The 23127-nt window shown below is 48.3% G+C and overlaps 1 protein-coding gene across 1 annotated transcript in view; it reads right to left on the reverse strand.

Moving 5' to 3' along the window:
• Positions 1-23127, reverse strand: part of PYROXD2 (pyridine nucleotide-disulphide oxidoreductase domain 2) — a 76379-nt gene that overhangs the window by 26277 nt on the left and 26975 nt on the right. Inside the window, exons 10-12 of the mRNA XM_066598838.1 lie at positions 21329-21463; positions 13696-13768; positions 5813-5969 (exon numbers count right to left, since the gene is read on the reverse strand). Coding sequence (XP_066454935.1) covers positions 5813-5969; positions 13696-13768; positions 21329-21463 — 365 coding nt within the window. The remainder of the gene's footprint in view (positions 1-5812; positions 5970-13695; positions 13769-21328; positions 21464-23127) is intronic.

Raw genomic sequence — 23127 nt, forward strand, 5'->3', positions numbered from 1 at the left:
AAGTTCCCCCCCCAGTAATAGGCAGCCCCCCCCAGTAATAAGCAGCCCCCCCAGTAGTAAGCAGCCCCCACCCCCCCAGTAATAGGCAGCCCCGCGTAAAAGGCAGCCCCCCCCCCAGTAATAGGCAGCCCCTTTCCCTGTAATAAGTAGCCCCCCCCCCAGTAATAGGCAGCCCCCACCAGTAATAGGCAGCCCCCCCCCAGTAATAGGCAGCCCTTTCCCCTGTAATAGGCAGCCCCTTCCCCTGTAATAACCAGCCCCCCCAGTAATAAGCAGCCCCTTACCCTGTAATAAGTAGCCCCCCCCCCAGTAATAAGCAGGTCCCCCCCAGTAATAAGCAGGTCCTCCCCCAGTAATAGGCAGCCCCCCAGTAATAAGTAGCCCCCCCCCCCCAGTAATAGGCAGCCCCGCAGTAATAGGCAGCCCCTTCCCCTGTAATAGGTAGCCCTTTCCAGCAATAAGCAGGTCCCTCCCAGTAATAAGAAGTCCCCCCCCCCCAGTAATAGGCAGCCCCCCCAGTAATAAGCAGCCCCCCCAGTAGTAAGTAGCCCCCCCCCCACCCCTGTAATAGGCAGCCCCGCGTAATAGGCAGCCCCCCCCCCCAGTAATAGGCAGCCCCTTTCCCTGTAATAAGTAGCCCCCCCAGTAATAGGCAGCCCCCTCCAGTAATAGGCAGCCCCCCCCAGTAATAGGCAGCCCTTTCCCCTGTAATAAGTAGCCCCCCCCCCCAGTAATAAGCAGGTCCCCCCCAGTAATAAGCAGGTCCTCCCTCAGTAATAGGCAGCCCCCCAGTAATAAGTATCCCCCACCCCCAGTAATAGGCAGCCCCGCGTAATAGGCAGCCCCCCCCCAGTAATAGGTAGCCCCTTTCCCTGTAATAAGTACCCCCCCCCCCCCCGTAATAACCAGGCCCCCAGTAATAAGCAGCCCCTTACCCTGTAATAAGTAGCCCCCCCCCAGTAATAAGCAGGTCCCCCCCAGTAATAAGCAGGTCCTCCCTCAGTAATAGGCAGCCCGCCAGTAATAAGTAGCCCCCCCAATAATAACTAGCCCCCGCAGTAATAGGCAGCCCCTTCCCCTGTAATAGGTAGCCCCCCCCAGTAATAAGCAGGTCCCCCCCCAGTAATAAGCAGGTCCTCCCTCAGTAAAAGGCAGCCCCCCAGTAATAAGTAGCCCCCCAGTAATAGGCAGCGCCTTCCCCTGTAATAGGTAGCCCTTTCCATCAATAAGCAGGTCCCTCCCAGTAATAAGAAGTTCCCCCCCCAGTAATAAGCAGCCCCCCCAGTAGTAAGCAGCCCCCACCCCCCCAGTAATAGGCAGCCCCGCGTAAAAGGCAGCCCCCCTCCCCCAGTAATAGGCAGCCCCTTTCCCTGTAATAAGTAGCCCCCCCCCCCAGTAATAGGCAGCCCCCTCCAGTGATAGGCAGCCCCCCCCCAGTAATAGGCAGCCCTTTTCCCTGTAATAGGCAGCCCCTTCCCCTGTAATAACCAGCCCCCCCAGTAATAAGCAGCCCCTTACCCTGTAATAAGTAGCCCCCCCCACAGTAATAAGCAGGTCCCCCCCAGTAATAAGCAGGTCCTCCCCCAGTAATAGGCAGCCCCCCAGTAATAAGTAGCCCCCCCCCAGTAATAGGCAGCCCTTTCCCCTGTAATAAGTAGCCCCCCCCAGGTAATAAGCAGGTCCCCCCCAGTAATAAGCAGGTCCTCCCCCAGTAATAGGCAGCCCCCCAGTAATAAGTAGCCCCCCAATAATAACTAGCCCCCGCAGTAATAGGCAGCCCCTTCCCCTGTAATAGGTAGCCCCCCCCAGTAATATGCAGGTCCCCCCCAGTAATAAGCAGGTCCTCCCTCAGTAAAAGGCAGCCCCCCAGTAATACGTAGCCCCCCCAGTAATAACTAGCCCCCCAGTAATAGGCAGCGCCTTCCCCTGTAATAGGTAGCCCTTTCCAGCAATAAGCAGGTCCCTCCCAGTAATAAGAAGTTCCCCCCCAGTAATAGGCAGCCCCCCCCAGTAATAAGCAGCCCCCCCAGTAGTAAGCAGCCCCCACCCCCCCAGTAATAGGCAGCCCCGCGTAAAAGGCAGCCCCCCCCCCCAGTAATAGGCAGCCCCTTTCCCTGTAATAAGTAGCCCCCCCCCCCAGTAATAGGCAGCCCCCTCCAGTAATAGGCAGCCCCCCCCCCCAGTAATAGGCAGCCCTTTCCCCTGTAATAGGCAGCCCCTTCCCCTGTAATAACCAGCCCCCCCCCCCAGTAATAAGCAGCCCCTTACCCTGTAATAAGTAGCCCCCCCCCCAGTAATAAGCAGGTCCCCCCCAGTAATAAGCAGGTCCTCCCCCAGTAATAGGCAGCCCCCCAGTAATAAGGAGCCCCCCCCAGTAATAACTAGCCCCCGCAGTAATAGGCAGCCCCTTCCCCTGTAATAGGTAGCCCCCACCCCGCAGTAATAGGCAGCCCCCCGTAATAGGCAGCCCCCCTGTAATAGGCACCCCCCCCAGTAATAGGTAGCCCCCCCTAGTAGTAAGCGGCCCCCCAACCCATATACTTACCTCCTCCCTGCTGTCGCTCTCTGTCTGCTTGCCCTGACGTCAGCCCGGAACGCTTCCTCCCTGAGTCCTCTCCTGCGGAACTAATGAGCATGGGACTCGGGGAGGAGAATCCTGGCTGCACAGACGTCAGTATGCGCCGGGATCAGCGCGATTACCAGCGGGGAGCTGCGGCGCCCCCCCTGGTAATCTCTTCAGTGGTGAGCGGCGTCCGCACGCCGCGGGCCACAAAACACAAAGCAGCGGGCTGGATTCAGCCCGCGGGCCTTGTTTTTGGAGCTAAATTTCCCGGCGGTGCCGCGGACCGGCGCTAAACATCCAACGGCCCGGTCCGCGGCCCGGTGGTTGGGGACCCCTGCTGTACAGTATATATGCACAGCAGGGGCGTTAGTAAAGGCTCAAGGGCCCTGATGCAAAAGGTGAGCTGGGGCTCCCCCTCTATCTGTATCTGTACCCGTACCCATACCTAAACTATGCTGCACAGAGGCATAACTTGAAGCTTCTGGGCCCAATGCAAAACCTTTAAGAGGGCCCCCAACTATAATGCTTTATTCATAGTACTGGGCTCCCTATATGGAGAAGGGAAGCCTTATGGGCCCCCTAAGGCTCTTGGGCCGGGGTGCAACCGCATCCCCTGCACCCTCTATAGCAGGGGTGGGCAATTAATTTTCCCATGGGGCCACATGAGAAATTGGAATGGTTTTAGAGGGCCAGACCAACATACGAAGGCTCCATGCACATTGCCTTAATGGGGCCGTATTCCAGCCGCCCGATTTGCGGCCAGAATACGGCCGCCATTGAAAATGAATGGCGCTGTAATACGGCGCGGTGAACACCCGGTGTTTCACCCCGTTTTACGGCGCGGCCCCCGTGTCTGCCAATGGAGAGGGGAGCGGTAAGGAGCACTCCCATCTCCACTCAGAAGTTACAGTGGCATCACTTAGGCCTCATGTCCACGGGGAAAATCGGGCCCGCTACGGATTCTACATGTAGAATCTGCAGCGGGTCCCTCCTGCCCCGCGGACGTGAGCGCTGAAAATACAAATAAAAAGGAATTTACCTATCCGTAGCGGGCGGCGAAGCTCTGCTCTTCCTCACGGCCGGATCTTCTTTTTCGGCCGGCGGATGAATTCCTTACGCCGGCGGCACGTCGCCGGCACGTCGTCAACGTGCCGCGCGCATGCGCCGGGCACATCCGCCGAGCCGAAGCAAGGGAGATGCGGCCGTGAGGAAGAGAAGAGCTTCGCGGCCCGCTGCGGGTGAGTAAATCCTTGAAATTCCTATTTTAGGTCTCCCGCGGATCCGGACGGCTTCCATAGGCTTCAATAGAAGCCCGCGGGAGACCCGCACGAAAATGGAGCATGGTCCAGATTTTTTCATGCTCCATTTTTTTTAAAATCCCTTTTATTGACGATCCGCGGGTATTTATCTACCCGCGGGTGGTCAATGCATCCCTATGGGGTGCGGATCCGTGCGCGGGAGATCCGCTGCGGATTTTAAATCTCATTTTGCCCGTGGACATGAGCCCTTAGGGCTCATGTCCACGGGGAAAAGAAGAATTAAAATCCGCAGCGGATTTTAACTCTTCTCCCGCGCGCGGATCCGCACCCCATAGGGATGCATTGACCACCCGCGGGTAGATAAATACCCGCGGATCGTCAATAAAAGTGATTTTAAAAAAAATGGAGCATGAAAAAATCTGGACCATGCTCCATTTTCATGCGGGTCTCCCGCGGGGACGGCTCCCGCGGGCTTCTATTGAAGCCTATGGAAGCCGTCCGGATCCGCGGGACACAAAAATCACATTTTACTTACCCGCTCCGGTTCTTCTCTTCGGCGCCGCGCCATCCTCTCTCAGCCGCGGCCGGATCATTTTGCTTCGGCCCGGCGCATGCGCGGGGCACGTCACCGACGTCATCGTGCACATCCGCCGAGCCGAAGAATGAAGATCCGGCCGCGACGAGAGAAGATGACGCCGCCGCGAAGAGAAGAAACGGAGCGGATGGGAGGTGAGTTTATTGTCATTTATTTGTATTTTCAGCGCTCATGTCCGCGGGGCAGGAGGGACCCGCTGCAGATTCTACATGTAGAATCCGTAGCGGGCCCGATTTTCCCCGTGGACATGAGCACCGGACTCATTGGTGAGTCACCAGGACACTCTTTGCGGGCCGGTCCGAGCTATTCAGCGGGCCGGATGTGGCCCGCGGGCCGTGCTTTGCCCAGGTCTGCTCTATAGTTACGCCCCTGATGCACAGGACTATCTTATGCATTCCAAGTAGTCTGCCCAATGGGGCTTTCTAATACAAGCAACAGAAAGCCAAAAAATGCAATACCTGGAAGGCTGAAAAGTAAGCCCATTCGCCACAGGTGCAATCGCTGTAGGGCAGGCACAATCGCCATAGGGCAGGCACAATCGCCATAAGGTAGGCGCAGTCGCTGTATACCCTAATAAAATGCAGCCAGACTATGATATGGAGGAGCAAGTTGTTCAGTGCAGACTATTATGCAGTCACCCACTCAACCCAGCCCAGATTGGGGAGGAGCGACTTCAAACTACCATAGCCTGCACATGTGAACGATACCAAAGAAGCCAACCAAAGATGGGTGTGCCCCACTATACAGGATAGCAACTCCCACTGACATAGCAGTGGGTTGCCCTGTATCTCCAAAGTGGGCCACACTGGCTGACATCTTGGGCTCCCCCAAAATCTCTAGCAAACTGCATGCAAAAAATACTGATACATACTAATAAATGCGGGTGTTAGTTCTGCATTTTGGCCAAAACACATAGGCTGACGGGCCACGTCGAGGCCGCCACGCGCCCGTCAGTAGCTAAACTATCTCACTATTAACTACATTAAAATCACAGAGGTGAGAGAAAAACAAAGACATTCACTGAAAGAGCCAAAAAATGGAATACCTGAAAGGCTGCAGAGCGGGCCAATCAACGCAGAGCAGGCACATTCGCCATCTTTGGCTGGCATCTTTGGTATCGTTCACATGTGCGGTATTGTTCACATGTCTCCATATCATAGTCTGGCTGACTGCATTCTATTAGGGTATACGGTGACTGCGCCTGCCCTATGGTGAGTGTGCCTACATTATGGCGATTGTGCCTGTGGCGAATGTGCCTGCTCTGCAGCCTTTCAGGTATTGCATTTTTTTGGCTTTTTTAGTGAATGTCTTTGTTTTTTGTTTTTGTCTCACCTCTGTGATTATAATACATATTTGCATTCATAAAGTATATTATCACTCGGCCATCAGCCTTACCGTTCAGATGGGCACCCCTTACTGGCATCTTCATAAGCCTTGTTAAGCAGTTGCATGTTCTCGCTGTTCAGGTGGATGGAGCAGCGGTGGTGGGGCAGCGGTTTACCATCAGGTGTGTTTGGTGAGGACAAGAAGTTTGGCAACCGATCTACAGCCACTAAAGCAGAGAGAAAACCCAGAAATTAGTGTAATTTCTTCTTAAAAATAAAAACATGTTTGGTTAGTGAAATATAACAGTTACCTTGTAATCAGGTAAAAGTTTGTGTTAATAATAACTCACTTTTATGCTTAAAGGGGTATCAGCAAATACACTGAATGGCCATTTAATAGAGACATCGATCTAACAGGATGTTGGACCGGCACTGTTGTATCTTGTCTCCACCAGAATGATGGGTATAGACAAGGGATAGTCTGCTTGACAGCCAGGTGACGCCCCTGGTTCCTGATTGGTTGCAGGTGCTTCTCACTTTACCCGATGGGCTTTCATGCAGCTGTGCGCTGCCAGCGTGTCCTGCTACCCTGCGTCGTGCGATGAGCACTGCCAACTCCTCACTCACTTAACCCTCCAGCACTGTGCTATATGTGAACTGCTATCTCTGGGCCCTGCCATGTAGTTACTCAGTCCCATGCATTGGTGGGCAGTCATGGTGCAGAGTGACAGCGTTGGTGGAACCGCAGTGCCAAAGCCGCCGGCGACAGTACTGTCCTCAATGCTATGCATTTGAGGGGCTGCGGCGGGGAACAGAGTGCTGAGGATGCCGGGAACACTCACCGCATGCAGGTCAGCACAGCTTGCTGTTGAGCACAGAGCTCACAGGGCGGCGGGACCTGTCACAGCCAAGCAATGATTAGGGGGACACTGACAGCAGGGTGGTAAGTGGAACAGGCCCTAATCCTAACCCTCATCCTAACCCTAACCCTACGCCTCCATCCTAATCCTAACCCTCCAGCTCTAACCTTAACACTGCAGCCATGGCAAGACGCCACCCTAGCTAATCAGGTGCTTGGGGGTGTTAACTGGGCAGATACTGCCTGTCACTAGGTCTCCGCCCATCATTTTGGTGGAGACCAGATACAACAGTACCTGTTGGACTTCCATGGCCTTCAAAGCCACAGAAATTTGTTATGGCATAGATTCCACTAGGTGATAAAATCGTTCTGCAGGAATATCAGCCCCTGCGGACAGGAAGCATCTTTTAGTTGCTGCAAATTAGATGGAGGTGCTGACATGTTCTGACCAGCTGACAGGAAGGGGTCATCGATTCATGCTGCTTGTGTCAAATTCTGACCTTCCATCAGCATGGAGCAACAGAAATCTGGATTCATCTGACCAGGTGATATTTTTCCACTGCTCGGTGATCCAATTCTTCCGCTCTTTTTTTCACTAAAATGTTGTATTTCTGTTTCTCTTAGACAGCAATGGTGCTGCAACAGTTTGGTTGCTCTAATGGCCCCTCTAAGAAACGTCAAGTTCTACATTCGGATACATTAGTTGGAGCACCAGCTCTGCATTTGGTAGTAATCATCTTGATGGTGTAATGCCTGCTAATTAGAAATATTCCCTGTATGGAAATTAGAGCCTTGACCCCAGAAAGCAGGATAAAGTCATGTGACAAGTTTTCTGTGGATCAGTTTCAGTGTGAATGAACCCTTAGATGGAAAAATCCACCGATCCCAATGACTTCCAATGAGGCCTGATCATCGGTGCTGGACTAGCCGTGGCCAGGGTTTCACTGCCAACCTTGTGGGGTTTTTTTAATACAGCAGTGTTGAGAGTATACCGAGAATGATGTAATGGAGGAAAACATCCAACAAAAGGGGATCCTGTGGATGGAAACAAGTTGTCACTGAAAGGAGTCAGAAGAGGATGTCAAGAATTGTTCCAGAGCCATTGGAAATAGAAATTCAAGACTCCAGTGTCACAAAACAGTGCAAGAATTGGATCACTGAGCAGTGGAAAAACATCACCTGGTCACATGAATCCAAATTTGCATTGCTCCATGCTGATGGGAAGGGTAGAATTTTCATACAAGCAGCATGAATCGATGACCCCTTCCTGTCAGCTGGTCAGAACATGTCAGCACCTTCATCCAGCGGCCAAAAGTCCTGCAGAATGATTTCAGCACCTATTGCTATCTACACTACAATGAATTACTGCGGTTGTGAAGGCCAAAAGAGGTCCAACGCACTACTACATGGAGGTCCCTAATAAAGTGACCATTCAGTATATGAACATGAAACTGTATGAAGCTCCTTCCCTAGAACAACGCCTAAAAGTCTCATGTATGTGCCTGGTACTTTATGAAGGGCGTCTCAAAATGCTGAAATAAACCACTTCATGTAGAATCCACAAGTGAACAATGAAGATTGAACTCTCCATATCTGCTTAGCCCGCAGTTTCTACAGCTCATTCACTACTTAGATCTAAACAATGTCGTAATTACGTTTTAATAGTGTGAGAAAATACATTTAGATTGAGGAATTTCAGCATATTTTGCCAATGACTTCATTGCTCAGCATATCTGCACAAGCAAAAATAACCCGGCAGCAGCAGAAGTTATTACAGATTGTTCTATTCTGCCGTCGTGGATAAAATGTAGAGCAGGTGGCTGCACAGAAGAGCTGCAGTGGAAGATAATGATATCATAGCAGGCTGACAGCAAACTTTAAAGAGACTGTCACCTTCTTATTGCACCCCTCTCTGAGGGCAGCACAAGGTAGTGCATGTTACACGGATTACAGTGATATGTCTGCTGTGTGGATCTGTGCAGTAGTTTTGGAGAAACGTACATTTTTCTGTAGCAAGACATCATACAGTGTTTCCCTGATAATAAGAGCCACCCCAATAATAAGCCCTACCCTGATTTTCAGGATAGAGGGACTTGAAATATAAGCCCTAGCTAAACGACATGAAAAAAAACCCAGCAATATTCACCTAGCCGGCGGTGTCTGGGTCCCTCGCGCTGGTCTCTGACGCTGTGGCAGGCTGCAGTGTAATCCCCAGCGTTGACATGGCACTCTCTTCCTAGTAACAGGGCTTTGAATTACCCGCCTCCAGCAAGCGAGTGCTGTGAATGGATTACGAGCGCCTTTGGTCAGCCAATCAGAGCCGGCGCTCGATCATTCACAGCCATTCAGTGACATCACTGAATGGTTGTGATTGGTTCATCAACAGCTGGCTTTGATTGGCTGAGCCAGAGGTGCTCGTGATCCAATCACAGCGCTCGCTTGCTGGAGGCAGGGTATTCGAAGCCCCGTTACCAGGAAGAGAGTGCTATATCAACGCTAAGGATTACACTGCAGCGTGCCGAGGGACCCAGACGCCGCCGGCTTAGTGAGTACAAAACCCCCCCAAAAAATAAGACACTGTGCCTCTTTTGGGGCAAAAATTAATAGTGTCTTATTTTCGGGGAAACGCAGTACATAGAGGACTACAAGAAGTAGTCCTGGATATTCATGAGCTGCAGGCTAGCTACACCCACTCCAACCTCCAGTCAATGCATAGAAAGAGAACTGTAAATCATTGGCTGGAGGTTGGGGTGGGTGTGGCCATCCTGCAGCTCATGAATATTCAGGACTAATTCTGTGTCTGGGTACTACTAATGAAATGCCAGTTTATCCCAAACTAGCAGATATATCACTGTAATCAGTATGACAGGCAGGGGCGTAAGTAAAGGTTCAGGGGCCCTGATGCAAAAGGTGAGCTGGGGCCCCCCCTCTATCTGTATCTGTACCCGTACCCATACCTAAACCATGCTGCACAGAGACATAACTTGAAGCTCCTGGGCCCCGATGCAAAACCTGTAACAGGGCCCCCCAACTATAATGCTTTATTCATAGTACTGGGCTCCCTATATGGAGAAGAGAGGCCTTATGGGCCCTCTAAGGTTCCTGGGCCCGGGTGCAACCGCATCCCCTGCACCCTCTATAGTTACGCCCCTGATGACAGGCACTACCTTATGTCGCTCTCAGAGAGGGCTGCAAAAGGATAGTGACAGATTCCCTTTAAGCTCACATGTAAAGGGTTTTTTTGGGCAAAATCTATTGATGACCTAACCTCAGTACTGGTCATCAAAAGGTAATCGCTGGGGACCCATCACTCTGCATCACTAGTGATCACCTACTTGCCAGGCCCGACTTACATTGCATCGGGCCGGACGTGCGTCATAGGAGATGGGACCAGAAGTGGAGTAGCTGGCTTCACTCTCATTCAAATCAGTGGGAGCTGAAGCAGCTATTACACTTACAGCACTTTTGCCTCCAACACAGGGGACACACATGGAAGTCCAGTCTCCTATAACACAAATTTGCCCTGCTGCACTGACAGCCGGGCCGGACAATCATGATCACTAGGAATCCTGTGCCTGGAAAACCCTTTTAATGCATCAAATATTCAGTTAAAGTAAATTTTAAATTAATGCTTTATGACAAAAGCCATTGATAAAATCAAGTTAAAGTTTGCTGAAACTGTGTATTTAAAGTGAACCTGTCATCAACTATAAGCACCATAAAGTTTGTTGTGATACTTGTAGTTTAGGGAATGTGAAGTCCGGACAGCCGTGTCTCATACTCACCCAGTCCCCCAGCAAAGAGCAAACTGAGCGCACCAATGTGACTCTGTTCAAGAAGGTTGTGCATGCACATTCCCATAGGAGTGCGCATGCTCTCTCTTCTGAGGAGAGTCACACTGATTGTGCATGCACTGACTTTGCAAGGGGGAAAAAAATCACAGAAATGGGGCACTGGGTGACTATGAGACACATTCTCCAGACTTCACGTCCCCTAAACTATAAAAAAAAGAGAAACATTTAGTACCGTGTTAGCCAGTAGAGCAAAGTGTGATTGTTCTCAGTAAGAGAAACCAAGTAATCTTGTAGATATGATAGCTTTTAATGGCTAACAAAAATACATGATGTTATAGTGAGCTTTCGAACCTATGCAGGAGGTATGCCTGAGGAAGAACCCTGCGTAGGTTCGAAAGCTCGCTATAACATCATGTATTTTTGTTAGCCATTAAAAGCTATCATATCTACAAGATTACTTGGTTTCTCTTACTGAGAACAATCACACCTAAACTATAAGCATTATTATGTCTCCACACTTTCTTTGAGTGCTCTCCTTAAGGAGAGACAACACCCTTCTTGACCCACGTCGCAGGCCTCTCACCAGCCAAGCCAGAAACCTACTGCACACTGATGCGAACAGCACTGCAAGCTCAGTCTGCATCGCAGCGGTCTGGTTTAGCTCCTATTCAATTCAATTGGCCACAACGTATGCAATCAATCATATATCTGAGCTGTCAAATAAGGGCTATGCAAAAAACTTGACATAACTGAGCTGAGCAGAATATATATTGTAACAGGGTGGGAGGTGTGGTCTGGAATGGAAGATATATGTCACAGAGGTTGTAAGCCTCTGTGATGTAGAGCGGTCCAGTTTTACTCCGGGACAGATCTTCCACCTGAACCAGCAAGCTATATAAAGAGACAGGTGGAAGAGAGAGGGGGTGTCTGGGAGAACCTGACTTCTGTTGTAAGCAGACGAAGGCTGTTAACAGACAGAGGGCTACGTTGTCCCGGCAGGACGCTTGGGGAACCCCGGCACTGTGACTGGGGCTTGGAGACCCTATGCCATAAGACAAGCTGCGCCTCCAGAAGGCTACAGGTCTGTGAATGTAAAACGGACTTTCTGCTATTGAAATCAGTTGTGGACTTAATCGCTGCTCCTGTGGACTGGGGAGAGGATAATAATTGATGGACTGGGCAAACTATGATTTTCCTGGAGATCCAGTCATTTCTGCTGCTGAATCAATACCTTCTGCTGCTGTGTGCTAGTTGTTGCTAGTTGTTTTATTAACTTCTCCATGGCTGCAGCAACTGTTTGCTTTTTCTCGGCGAGTCTTCTACTGCCCGCATCCTCCACCACTTATAACGCCACGGGGGAGGGTTAATGTATACGCCAATCTGTATTTTTATTTTCTTGGTCAGTTTATTCAATGTTAGTTTAGCATAACAGAAATGACTGGCCTTATCTACATCACAGAGGCTAACAACCTCTGTGACATATATCTTCCATTCCAGACCACACCTCCCACCCTGATACAATATATATAGATTAAATATTTTTAGTAGAACTAGGAAATTATTCATTTAAAGGAGCTTATCCAAGCAAGAAAAAAGTTTTGAAAGCAGTTAAGCGTGGTGGCAAAACATCAAGACCATTTACTCACCTCTCCTGACCCCCGCACTACTCCCTTTTCACGAGTTCCTGGTCCCCTGCTGCTCTCTACTTCCTGCTGCAGTGATGACCTCATCAAGATCAGGTACATGTAGCCACTGCAGCCAATCATTAGTTCACTTCAGCTACTAATTAACTGCAGGGGTGACATGTTTTATTGTCAGGATGTCACTGCTGGTGCAGCAGGAAGTGGAGAGCAGCAGCAGGGTACCGGGCACCAGGGGAACGGGAGTGGCAGGGGATCCCGTGTAGGGAGTAGGAGTCCGGGGGCGGTCCAATTCACTGATTGACAGCTATTTCTGTATTAACGTTCCTAAAGGAAAGACTGTCAATCACAAAGTAGGACTGCACACTGGACTTCTGAGCCAGAATAAGTAGGGAGTTAAAAGGATAAAATACAGGCTTTTGAATCCTTACCCACAAATAAATAATCTGCATTCGCTTCAATGACAGCGCCGGAGATTACCGAGTTGGAACGCTTAGGCAATCTCCAGTGCTGTTATTTAAATGAGTGGAGCAGCATTGCGCCTGTACAACCTCCTTTGCATTCTTGAGATCGGTGGGGGTCCCAGCGGTTTGACCCCAACCATAGTAACATAGTATGTAAGGCTGAATGAAGACAATGTCCATCTAGTCCAGCCTGTCTATCCTACTGAGTTGATCCAGAGGAAGGCAAAAAACCCCAAGGCCAGAAGCCAATTAGCCCTTTTGGGGAAAAAATTCCTTCCCGACTCCCTAATGGCAACCAGACTAATCCCTGGATCGACCCCTAATAGTTCCTACCTTCCTATATACCCGGATTGACACTTAACCTAAGATTTATATCCTGTAATATCCTTCTTCTCCAGAAAGACATCAAGTCCCCTTTTAAACTCCTCTATGGATTTTGCCATCACCACTTCCTCAGGCAGAGAGTTCCACAGTCTAACTGCTCTTACAGTAAAGAATCCCCTTCTATGTTGGTGATGAAACCTACTTTCCTCTAATCGTAGCGGATGTCCTCTTGTTACCGTCGTGGTCCTGGGTGTAAACAGATCTTGGGAGAGATCCTTGTATTGTCCCCTCATGTACTTATACATGGTTATTTGATCGCCTCTTAACCTTCTTTTTTCTAGAGTAAATAGTCCCAATTTGGATAGCCTCTCTGGGTATTCCAGTCCCGTCATTCCATGTATTAGTTTAGTTGCCCTTCTTTGAACCCCCTCAAGCACTGTGACATCTTTCCTGAGCACCGGTGACCAATCATAAAGCTATCCGCTATCCTGTGAAATAACAGCCCAAACAAGTGAATTGACCATCTGTGCGTGTGAATGAGCCCCCCTTTCATGCGTACAAACACTATCATGATATGAAACTATCACACGTGCACAAAAATCCTATTGACCTGAATGATAATGTCAGCGCAGTGACTCCATCTACACGTACGGTATCCATTAACATTTCACGGCGCGGGTTTCTAAGATCTTTTATAGGATTACAGCTTTTCCTGGGTTCATAAACAAAAGCTGCTGCATTTATTATTCCATTATTACCCGAGCCGTGCACAGACACATTATCCCCAACGCCTTAGATTAGATCATTAGTACCAGAGTAAATATATTTTCCTTCCTTAGCTAATTGCCGTAATTGAGTCTCAGCAAACCTACCATTTATTTTGGCAACTGGGGACTTGGCATCAAACTGTGAAATCATTGTTCGAAAACCTTCTGACAATCGCTCCTAAAAAATAAAAAGTAAAAACTTCTAATTATACAAAAGCAAAAAAAAAAAAGCATCTGAACATACATAGGATCATTTACAGTTTTGCAGAGTGTCGTAGGGTGTATATTAGAGATGAGTGAACCTACTCGTTTCGAGTAATTACTCGATCGAGCACCGCGATTTTCGAGTACTTCCGTACTCGGGTGAAAAGATTCGGGGGGCGCGGCGGAGCAGGGGGTAGCAGCGGGGAACAGGGGGGAGCCCTCTCTCTCTCCCTCTCCCCCCCCCCACTCCCCGCTGCAACCCCCCACTCACCCACGGTGCCCCCCCGAATCTTTTTGCCCGAGTACGGAAGTACTCGAAAGTCGCGGCGCTCGGGCGAAAAAGGGGCGTGGCTGAGTACACTCGCTCGTCTCTAGTGTATATACTTTTTCAGCATTGGTGTATCTTGTCTCCACCACAAGTATGGGTGGAGACCTAGTGATGGGCTGTATTTGCCCTGTGAATGCCCCCAAGGTACTGATTGGCTGCCTGGTGCAAGGTCCTAGCAGTGTGGGGAGTGACTTTTGACTGGGATGAAGGGTTAGGGTTAGTTTTCATGTTAGGCTTACATTATTAGCTGAACTCACTCCTCATGCTGCTGCTATCACTCTCCCCAGAGCAGCCGCCCCCCTAACATCTCCCCTATCGAACTAAACGACTCCTTGCCACCTCCGCTGACAGTCAGATACTGGCCACTGACAGCTTCGTCCCCCGCTCAGTCTCTGTTGGGGTGTGCTCTGCAGGGCAGCTGTCCGGTGTGTGACGGCTGTCAGCAGGCACCACAGCCATTCAGAAGTCAACAGCCTGACCCAATAGCCGCTGTGTGTCCTGGGGCATCATAGGGATGGAAGGTAGTGACAGCGGGCAATGCTCGCGGTGGCCAGCTGCAGCTGAGATCCAAGGGCTTCCGGTAGAGTGACAGCGCGGAAATCAGCAGGTGGTTCGGGAGGGGAGATGGTAGGAAAATGGCTGCTCCGGGAAGAGTGATAGCAGCAGCATAAGAAGTGAGTTTTGGTTTGGATGCAGGGTTCGGGTTAGTTAAAGTGTTAGGCTTACATTATTAGCTGTAAATGCTTCCATGTCAGAGCGGGGGCCTTAACGTGTAAGTATTTACACCTAATATTGTAAGCCTAACATGAAAACTAACCCTAACCCTCCATCCCAGGCAAAAGTGTCTACACACGCTGCTAGGACCTTGCACCAGGCAGTCAATCAGTAGCTTGGAGGCATTCACAGGGCGGATACAGCCCATCACTAAGTCGTCACCCATACTTGTGGTGGAGACCAGATACAATTGAACCTACTTTTTCAACCAGTTTTTTTTTTTATTGTTCCTAAACATGTTCAATAAAAAATATTAGGCGGCATTGCATATAGTTTTGATGTTATAATAGCCTGCTGTTTTGTGTTTACAGCACCTATGCAGACTTTTTGTCTCCATGGTAACAGACTACAAACAAACCCTGTGTAGTCTGATACTGCAGTTATATTTCCATCCATCTTGTTCCAACTTTTTGTTAACTTGCAACTGAAAACTTGTCAGCAGTATTGTAATGCAGCTTTCCCAAATTTCTGCTTGACAAATGTGCCAAATTAATAGTTTGTTAAATTCCCCTACTGCACAAACAAGACAGATTTGCCTTTCAGAAGCCCTGTTTAATGATAGGCTAAAGTCACGGCGATAGACTGATAGAAACAGTACTTGTCACCTTCAAAGAAACAGCAGCTTCATAGAGACAGTACTGGCCACCTTCATAGAGACAGCAGTTTCATGTAGACAGTACTAGTCAACTTCATAGAGACAGTATTAGTCAACTTCATATAGACAGCTCTGGTCACCTCCATAGAGATACGGTAACAGTTTCATAAAGACAGCACTAGTCGCCTTCATCAGAGGCGTAACTTGAAGCTTCTAGGGACCAATTCAAAACCTGTAACAGGGCCCCCAACTATAATACTTTAGTCATAGTACTGGGCTCCCTATATGGAGAAGAGAGTCCTTATGGGCCCCCTAAGGTTTCTGGGCGCAGGTGCAACCACATCCCCTGCAACCCCTATAGTAACGCCACTGGCCTTCATAGAAACAGCAGCTTTATAGGGACAGTACTAGTCTGCTTCATAGAAACAGCAGCTTCATAGGGACAGTATTAGTCAGTTTCATAGAGATAGGAGTTTCGTAAAGACAGCACTGGTCTTCTTCATACAGACAGAACTAGTGACCTTTCTAGAGAAAGCAGTTTCATAGGGACATCACTAGTCACCTTCATAGAGAGACAGTACTAGTTGGTTTCATAGAGACAGCACTATTCAGCATTACACAGACAGCACTAGTCAATTTCATGAAGACAGAACTACTTAGTTTCATTTAGCACTAGCCAACTTCATAGATACAGTGCTAGTCAGATCTATATAGACAGTACTAGGATGGTTCATAGAAACAACACTAGTCACCTTTATAGAGATAGTGGCTTCAAAGATGGTACTAGTCACCTTCATAGATAGTGGCTTGGTGGCAGTACTAGTCACCTTTATAGAGATAGTGGCTTCAGAGATGGTACTAGTCACCTTCATAGAGATAGTGGCTTTGGTGGCAGTACTAGTCACCTTCATAGAGATAGCACTAGCCATTAATATAGTTAGCAGTTGAATAGAGATAGCACTAGTCACTGTCAGAGACAGTACTACCGTAGTCAGCTGCATAGAACAGCACTAGCAGGTTTATACAGTAGAGACAGCAGTAGTCAGCTCCATAGAGTTCGCAAAGTCGACTTCATGAAGACAATACTTGTTGCTTTGGTGATGGTCTGGAGAAACGTTAGACGCGCGTCTGGCAGTGTTGTTATTTGTCTAGGAGCCCATGTATAAGGAGAATGTTTCTAGCAGATAATGTTCTCATTATTCATCAGATGAAGCCTCCAATATCATTATCAAGATGCTTCCAGCAATAGAAGCCGCATACGACGATCCCAGGAGGCAGATCTGCGGCGCGTGTAATTCTGCTCCTATATCATCGCTTTAAATAAAAAGCCACTTAAAATGTAATATTTTTCTTCACCCCTTTACACTAAAATACGTAATGACAGAAAACCATTGTAAAGTGACTCCCGCACACAGACAGCACTAGTCGTCGTATCTCCTGACAGGCCATTAAAGGAGGCTTTTAAGATACAGTATAAGATTTCTAGTTAACTCTTCGCTGTGGCTATTAATATTTGGTCCCTGGTGTTCCTAATTCTCTATATAAATATCATTAACGGCTCGGCAACAATGCACAGCTGCTTTTTTGATGCAGTGAAGGTTACAGCGCCATCAATGTGTATGTGGCAGTGTCTGGTATGGCAGCTTGTCCACATTCAATTGAATAAGGGTGAGCTGCAGTAAGAGACATGGCTGTATGAATGAGAACAGCACCTTGTAGGACACTGGGGACTGTGACCCATTCTTTCTACTGATCTTTGGGGATACGTGGGGCCTGATCACTGATTCCACTTTGCTGGCCTATCCTAATACTACTCCAGTAGTATTACATACAGTACATGTTCTAAAGAGTTTAGTCATCCTATGAGTCGAACAACCATTTAAGGTCTATGGGGACCACTCAGCTTTCCTCCGATGTATGATGCTGCTAAGTGTAAGCCTTTCCTATGCAGCCAACTACTGTAATAAAAAGTATACCGTCTAGTATACTTGAAGACCTATGGATGTTGTACAGATGTAGCAGTCATTACCTTGAGAATGCTTTATAATCACTTCACTGCAATGTGCTATAATGCTGTAAATCGAGTCATGAAGATGAACCGGCCGGACATTGACTTATAGGGTAACTGCCTATCAATAGGTGTGGTAGTAAAGAGAGCTTATTTGCATACCCTTTTACCAGGTAACATTGCATGGTCTATAAGACTTCCTATGCCAATGTGGTGCTCTCCTCAAGAAGAAACAGTACCCCGTGCACGGTTGCATAAAGTCACAGTTTTACGTTCAACACATAAGTCAGGAGATATTCATGACCCTTGAACAGAGGCTTGTGGGTGGGGAACTGGTCCAAGGGTCAAGCAAAGGGGGTTGAGGCAGAAATGAACACAAAGCCCTGTGGGTATTCATGGCACCATAAAGCTAGTGATACATAGTGACTTTGGCTATGACAAGGGTTGAGTGACCAAAGATATAGCACTGTGACCTTGCATTGCCACTTAACTCAATGGAGTCGCAGGTTCCATTGAAGGACTTTGTTTAGCCTCAACATTGCGGACGGGACAACTTGTGACTTGCACTGTGATGCCATTGAGTTCATCAGCAGTGTGAGGTCGTAGTGCTACACAGCCATCTTTGATCATGCTAGTCCTGTTGCAGCCGAAGTCACTGTGTAGACCTAGCCTAGTCTAATTGCATATTAGAAAAAACTTTTTGACAGTGAGGGTGATGAATGAGTGGAACAGGTAAACACGGGAGGTGGTGAGTTCTCCTTCAATGGAAGTGTTCAAACAAAGGCTGGACAAATATCTGTCTGGGATGATTTAGTGAATCCTGCACTGAGCAGGGGGTTGGACCTGATGACCCTGGAGGTCCCTTCCAACTCTACCATTCTATGATTAATAGAAGGCGCTAATTTGATCTTTGCTCCTATTGCTCCTACTTTGCTCTGTCACATGTGCGTTCTTGACTTTAGCGTTTTACCGTAGAGCATCTCTTCCCACGATATACAACCCTCGTCTCCGAACATGCAGCATGTATTCCCATTAGTATTCTTGTAAAGTTTAAACCAGGATATAGCTACATTCTCCGAGATGATATGCCAAGCATCAAAGTCACTTTCGCCCTTTGCATTATCTTTTCCCATAGGTTCCCTCGTTAGGAAAGTAGTAGCATTATCGTAATTATACTTGTTACTAGTCGTTTTCTGCAACAGTATCAATCAGGTCTTAATGGGATTCTGGACTACTGAAATGTAATTGAGATGTATATAAAATTTACTTGCAATGTTAGAAAACCTCTGGGGGGACAATTCAAAATGGTATCATAAAATCTACTACCATCACACTTCCTATCAGAGGAGTCTCGTAATTGGATCACTGCTCAGTTTACTGGTCTTGTTATACTGTATTACTGTCGGATTATCAAAATCTATGGTGTAGCTAGTGACTGGGCTGGCCTTAGTGGCGGTTGCACAAGGAACACCACCTGTCACTACCGAAAGGGACACTAATGGCTCTGATGACCTGGGCACATTGACTTTGTGCACAGAGCTATGGAAAGACAACAGCATTGGATGCAGCTTTATTTAGGCATCTGTCTGGCGGTATTACTAGAGCACTGTATGATCGTATTATTTGGGCGTTATACCAATAATCATAAGGAGGGGATGTTACTGCACAGAGCACCAAATTAGGGTTGTCCAGCCAGTGGAAAAGTCGGACATTATATAGCAGCAGACCATACAGTTGCTATGAGGCTCAGAAGAGAAGGGGACTCATTTAGGCTAGTGCTACCGGCCAGTCTGATGGGCTGTATGGAGAAATGGTTACAGAGTCATGTTCCCAATATGTTCTATTTGGAATGGAATGAGGGATTGCAACAGTCATTTTCTTGGAAGATGTTGTGGCGTGGAGCAAGGGGAATCTAAATAGATTTTAGTATGGGGCCTTTTCTGCTTCATGTAAGCACATTTCCAGTAATTATTCAGAGGAGCAGAAGACGACGCAAATTTCGCAACATAATCTGTATTTGGACGTGCGAGTATTGGAGGGGAATTCCACAGCTGCAGATTAAGCTTGCGGAAATCTTCCACTCCTTCAGGCGACAAAATCGTGTGCTTTTCTCGTGATACGACAGTGCTACAAATCGCATGCTTTCCGATGGGTTCCTTCAGATTAGCAATGTTTTGTAAGCTCCTACATTGCAAGAAGAAAAAACTGCAGCATGCTGAATATTGCCATGATTTGCGATATTTTGTAGTCCATGTTTCCCTATGGAGCCTTCCTTTGTGTTGCATCACACGAAATCACGGTTTTCTTGCAACTTCAACAGTAGAAAGTCCTACTGTTTCCTCTAAAATAAGCTTGAGGGCTCGGTCACACGAGCGTTTTTTGGTCTGATCTGCAGATGTGCTTGCGATCTGCAGATCTATAGACCCAATGCATCCCAATGGGATCGGTCACATGTCCGCTTTTTATGCGGATGTCCGATAAATTATAGGACACAACAATTCGCAGAACGCGCCTATCTGCGTTCTGCGCATCGTTGTGTTCTATATATGCACTCAATGGGGCCGGCGGCAGCAGCGCCGACCCCATTGAGAATATATACTGAAGAACGTTCTCCTCTGCCACAGCTGTAACTGCTGTGGCAGAGGAGAACGATGTTCCCCTATTTAATTCAATGGAGCCGGCAATACAGCCGGCTCCATTGATTGCAATGGGCTGCCGGCAAGCGCTGGATGAATTTTCGGGGAAGGGCTTAAAATATAAGCCCTTCCCTGAAAACCATTCTGAAAATGTGTAAAAAAAGTATACTCACCTTTTTCCTGCAGCTGGAGTTCAGCCGCGTCCGGCCAGCTGTTCTCCTGAACTTCTCTCTGTAGTATTCAGCAGGCGGGGATTTAAAATCCCCGCCTGCTGAATGGGCTGCCTCTGATTGGTCACAGCCCTCACTAATCAGAGGCAGCTCTCACTCACCCATTCATGAATTCATGAATGGGTGAGTGAGTGCTGCCTCTGATTGGCTGAGCGCAGGGACCAATTAGAGGCAGCTCTCAGCTATTGAATGACAGTAAGTAGTCTGCTGAGGACAAGTCAAAGCTTTGCGAGCAGACAGCGAGGGAACGGAGAGGTAGGTGAATATAAAAGTGACATCCATGGACCCGGACCCTATGACCTCATAATTCTAGTTTATGGGGCTCATAGTAGTTGAGAGAGTCCCTTTAAGGGTATGTACCCCCCAGCGGATTTTGGGGTGGATTCTACGGCACATCCACAATCATTTGAATGGGAATCCGGATTTTTCCATTGCAATTTGAAATCCATGCTGCGGGGAAAAACAATCTTAATGCTGTTCTGTGCTGCATCTACATCAGAAATGCCACACATGGATTTTGCCCATATGCAAAGGCTAATTCCTCGGGCAGATCCATGGCAGAAATACGTGGCTTCGCTGCGGATTTTCGCTACGATTTTAGAGGCAGAATAATCACTGTATGAACAAACCTTAAAAGACATTTAATGGCATCAAGTGTCTCTTTTAGATTGAATCACATATCATAAATTAATGGTCTCTATTTGTTATGCAACTACAATGACCAGCAGTCCTTGATAGCCACAAGCAGCCAGGGCTTTCTGGAAGTTTCCCGATAGCCGCAGGTTGCAGACCACTGATAGAATCAAAGACCCCAATGCAAAATATGTAAAAGACCCCCCCCCCCCCCCATGCTTCTTTTCAAGTACTGGTCTCCTTATATGGGAATGAGAGACTATTTGGCCCCCTAAGGTTTTAGGACCTGAGTGCAATCACACCCTTTGATCTCCATATAGTCTGTCTTACCTTCGGAGTCATACTGAGAAATGTGTGATGCGGCGTTGCATTGGATAGGACCAATTTACTGCGTATTTCTGTTCCATCCTGCAGGACTACACCGATCGCTTTGCCTTCGTCATCCACCAGGATCTGATTCACGGTCTATATATAAAAAATAAAAAAGTCAACTTTATACAGCAAATGCTCCAAAAAAATCTGAACTCTAGTTCCACTTAAAGGGAAAGGCCCCATTCATTTCAATGCAGGTGAGCTGCAATGCCAACCACTGATGGACAGGCAAGGTGCAATTTGTGAAAGCAAGCAGCCAAAAATGTCTAATCTTGAGCAATCCCTTTAAATGTGTGTCATGGGCACCAGCCGTGACCAGTGGCATCCTCTCTTACCCTCCTCTGTCACCAGTGACTCTCACTGTTGTGTGATTGATGCTGCATCATCCCTCCTGTTACTGCTTGGACCTGTAGGCTGTACACACGTTCTCTGCTCACCTCTTAAAGGGGCAGCGCACACCTTCAGCTTTTGGCCCTCTGCCTGATTACCAGCTTTCCTAAACTCTGCCTGTCCTAACCTTGGCCCATTATATTGATCACACTTGGCCTGAACACCACTTGTCCTGACCTTCTACCTGTTAACCATATTGATTGAACTCTGCCTATCCCAACCTTGACCTGTTATTCTGACCTTGCTTGTCACTTTGGTACCAATGCTTATATAGCTAACGTGGACAGATCGAAAGTATCACTGCACTGGGACTACTTCTGGGGAAGCAACTGAGGGTTATCTGTAGCGAAGACCAGATCTCCAAAATGGGGTTAAAGGATGAAAACTAGTGGACCCCTTAATGCAACCCAAAGCCAAATCATTTAGTGACTTATTGGGTCCATACCTACTGCATTACAAAGTGTTTGAGACTGCTAGCCCTACTGATTTCTACAAACACTGCAAAAGAAACATAGGTAGTACCCTGGCAGTACCTTCCTTTGGGCCGCCTGTACACGGGCGGATCGGACCCGCATGCAGGATTCCCGCAGCGAAGTTCGATCTGGTGCCCGGCCGGTGACCCCAGTTTACCTCTCCACCGGCACTCATGCACAGTACAGAGGATGCTGCACCGTCGCTAGGGCAATGACGTGGCTGCCACGACCATTCTGCAATGCTTCCCTGTGTCTGTGCAGCTATGCTGCAGTGTGAGGAGCTGGGAATGCTCCTCTGTGTCTGTGAAGCTACGCTGCAGTGTGAAAAGCTAGGAATGCTTCTCTGTGTCTGTAAAGCTATGCTGCAGTGTGCGGAGCTGGGGATGCTCCTCTGCGTCTATGAAGCTATGCTGCAGTGTGCGGACCTGGGGATATTCCCCTGGGTCTGTGCAGGTATGCTGTAGAGTGAGGAGCTGGGAATGCTCCTGTGTCTGTGAATCTATGCTGCAGTGTGGGGAGCTGGGGATACTCCCTGGTGTGAGTAAAGCAGTGGTATACTGGTTTAGCCTATGGGTATGAGTTTCTCAATAGGCCTTTTGGATAAAGGCTGAGCTGAATACAAACATAGGAGAAACTTTGCCTCCTTGTTTCCCTTCTGCCTGAAAATGTGGATGTCATTCAGAGCTGCCAGAGACTACATTACTGGTGACCAAGTAAGGACTTTTGAGAAACCCGTTACATGGGGGAAAAGAGGACTAAGACTGAAACAGCAGTTACTCGGTAAGGATTTTGAGAGGTCTGATACAGGGTACCAGACTTTAACGCAATACTGCTAATGCGGATCCTCTGTAATAGCCCACCAATGCACAGTCATAAGCCACCTCGGAGCAAGAC

This window comes from Eleutherodactylus coqui, chromosome 4 (assembly GCF_035609145.1).
Source record: "Eleutherodactylus coqui strain aEleCoq1 chromosome 4, aEleCoq1.hap1, whole genome shotgun sequence".
Taxonomy (NCBI): Eukaryota; Metazoa; Chordata; class Amphibia; order Anura; family Eleutherodactylidae; genus Eleutherodactylus; species Eleutherodactylus coqui.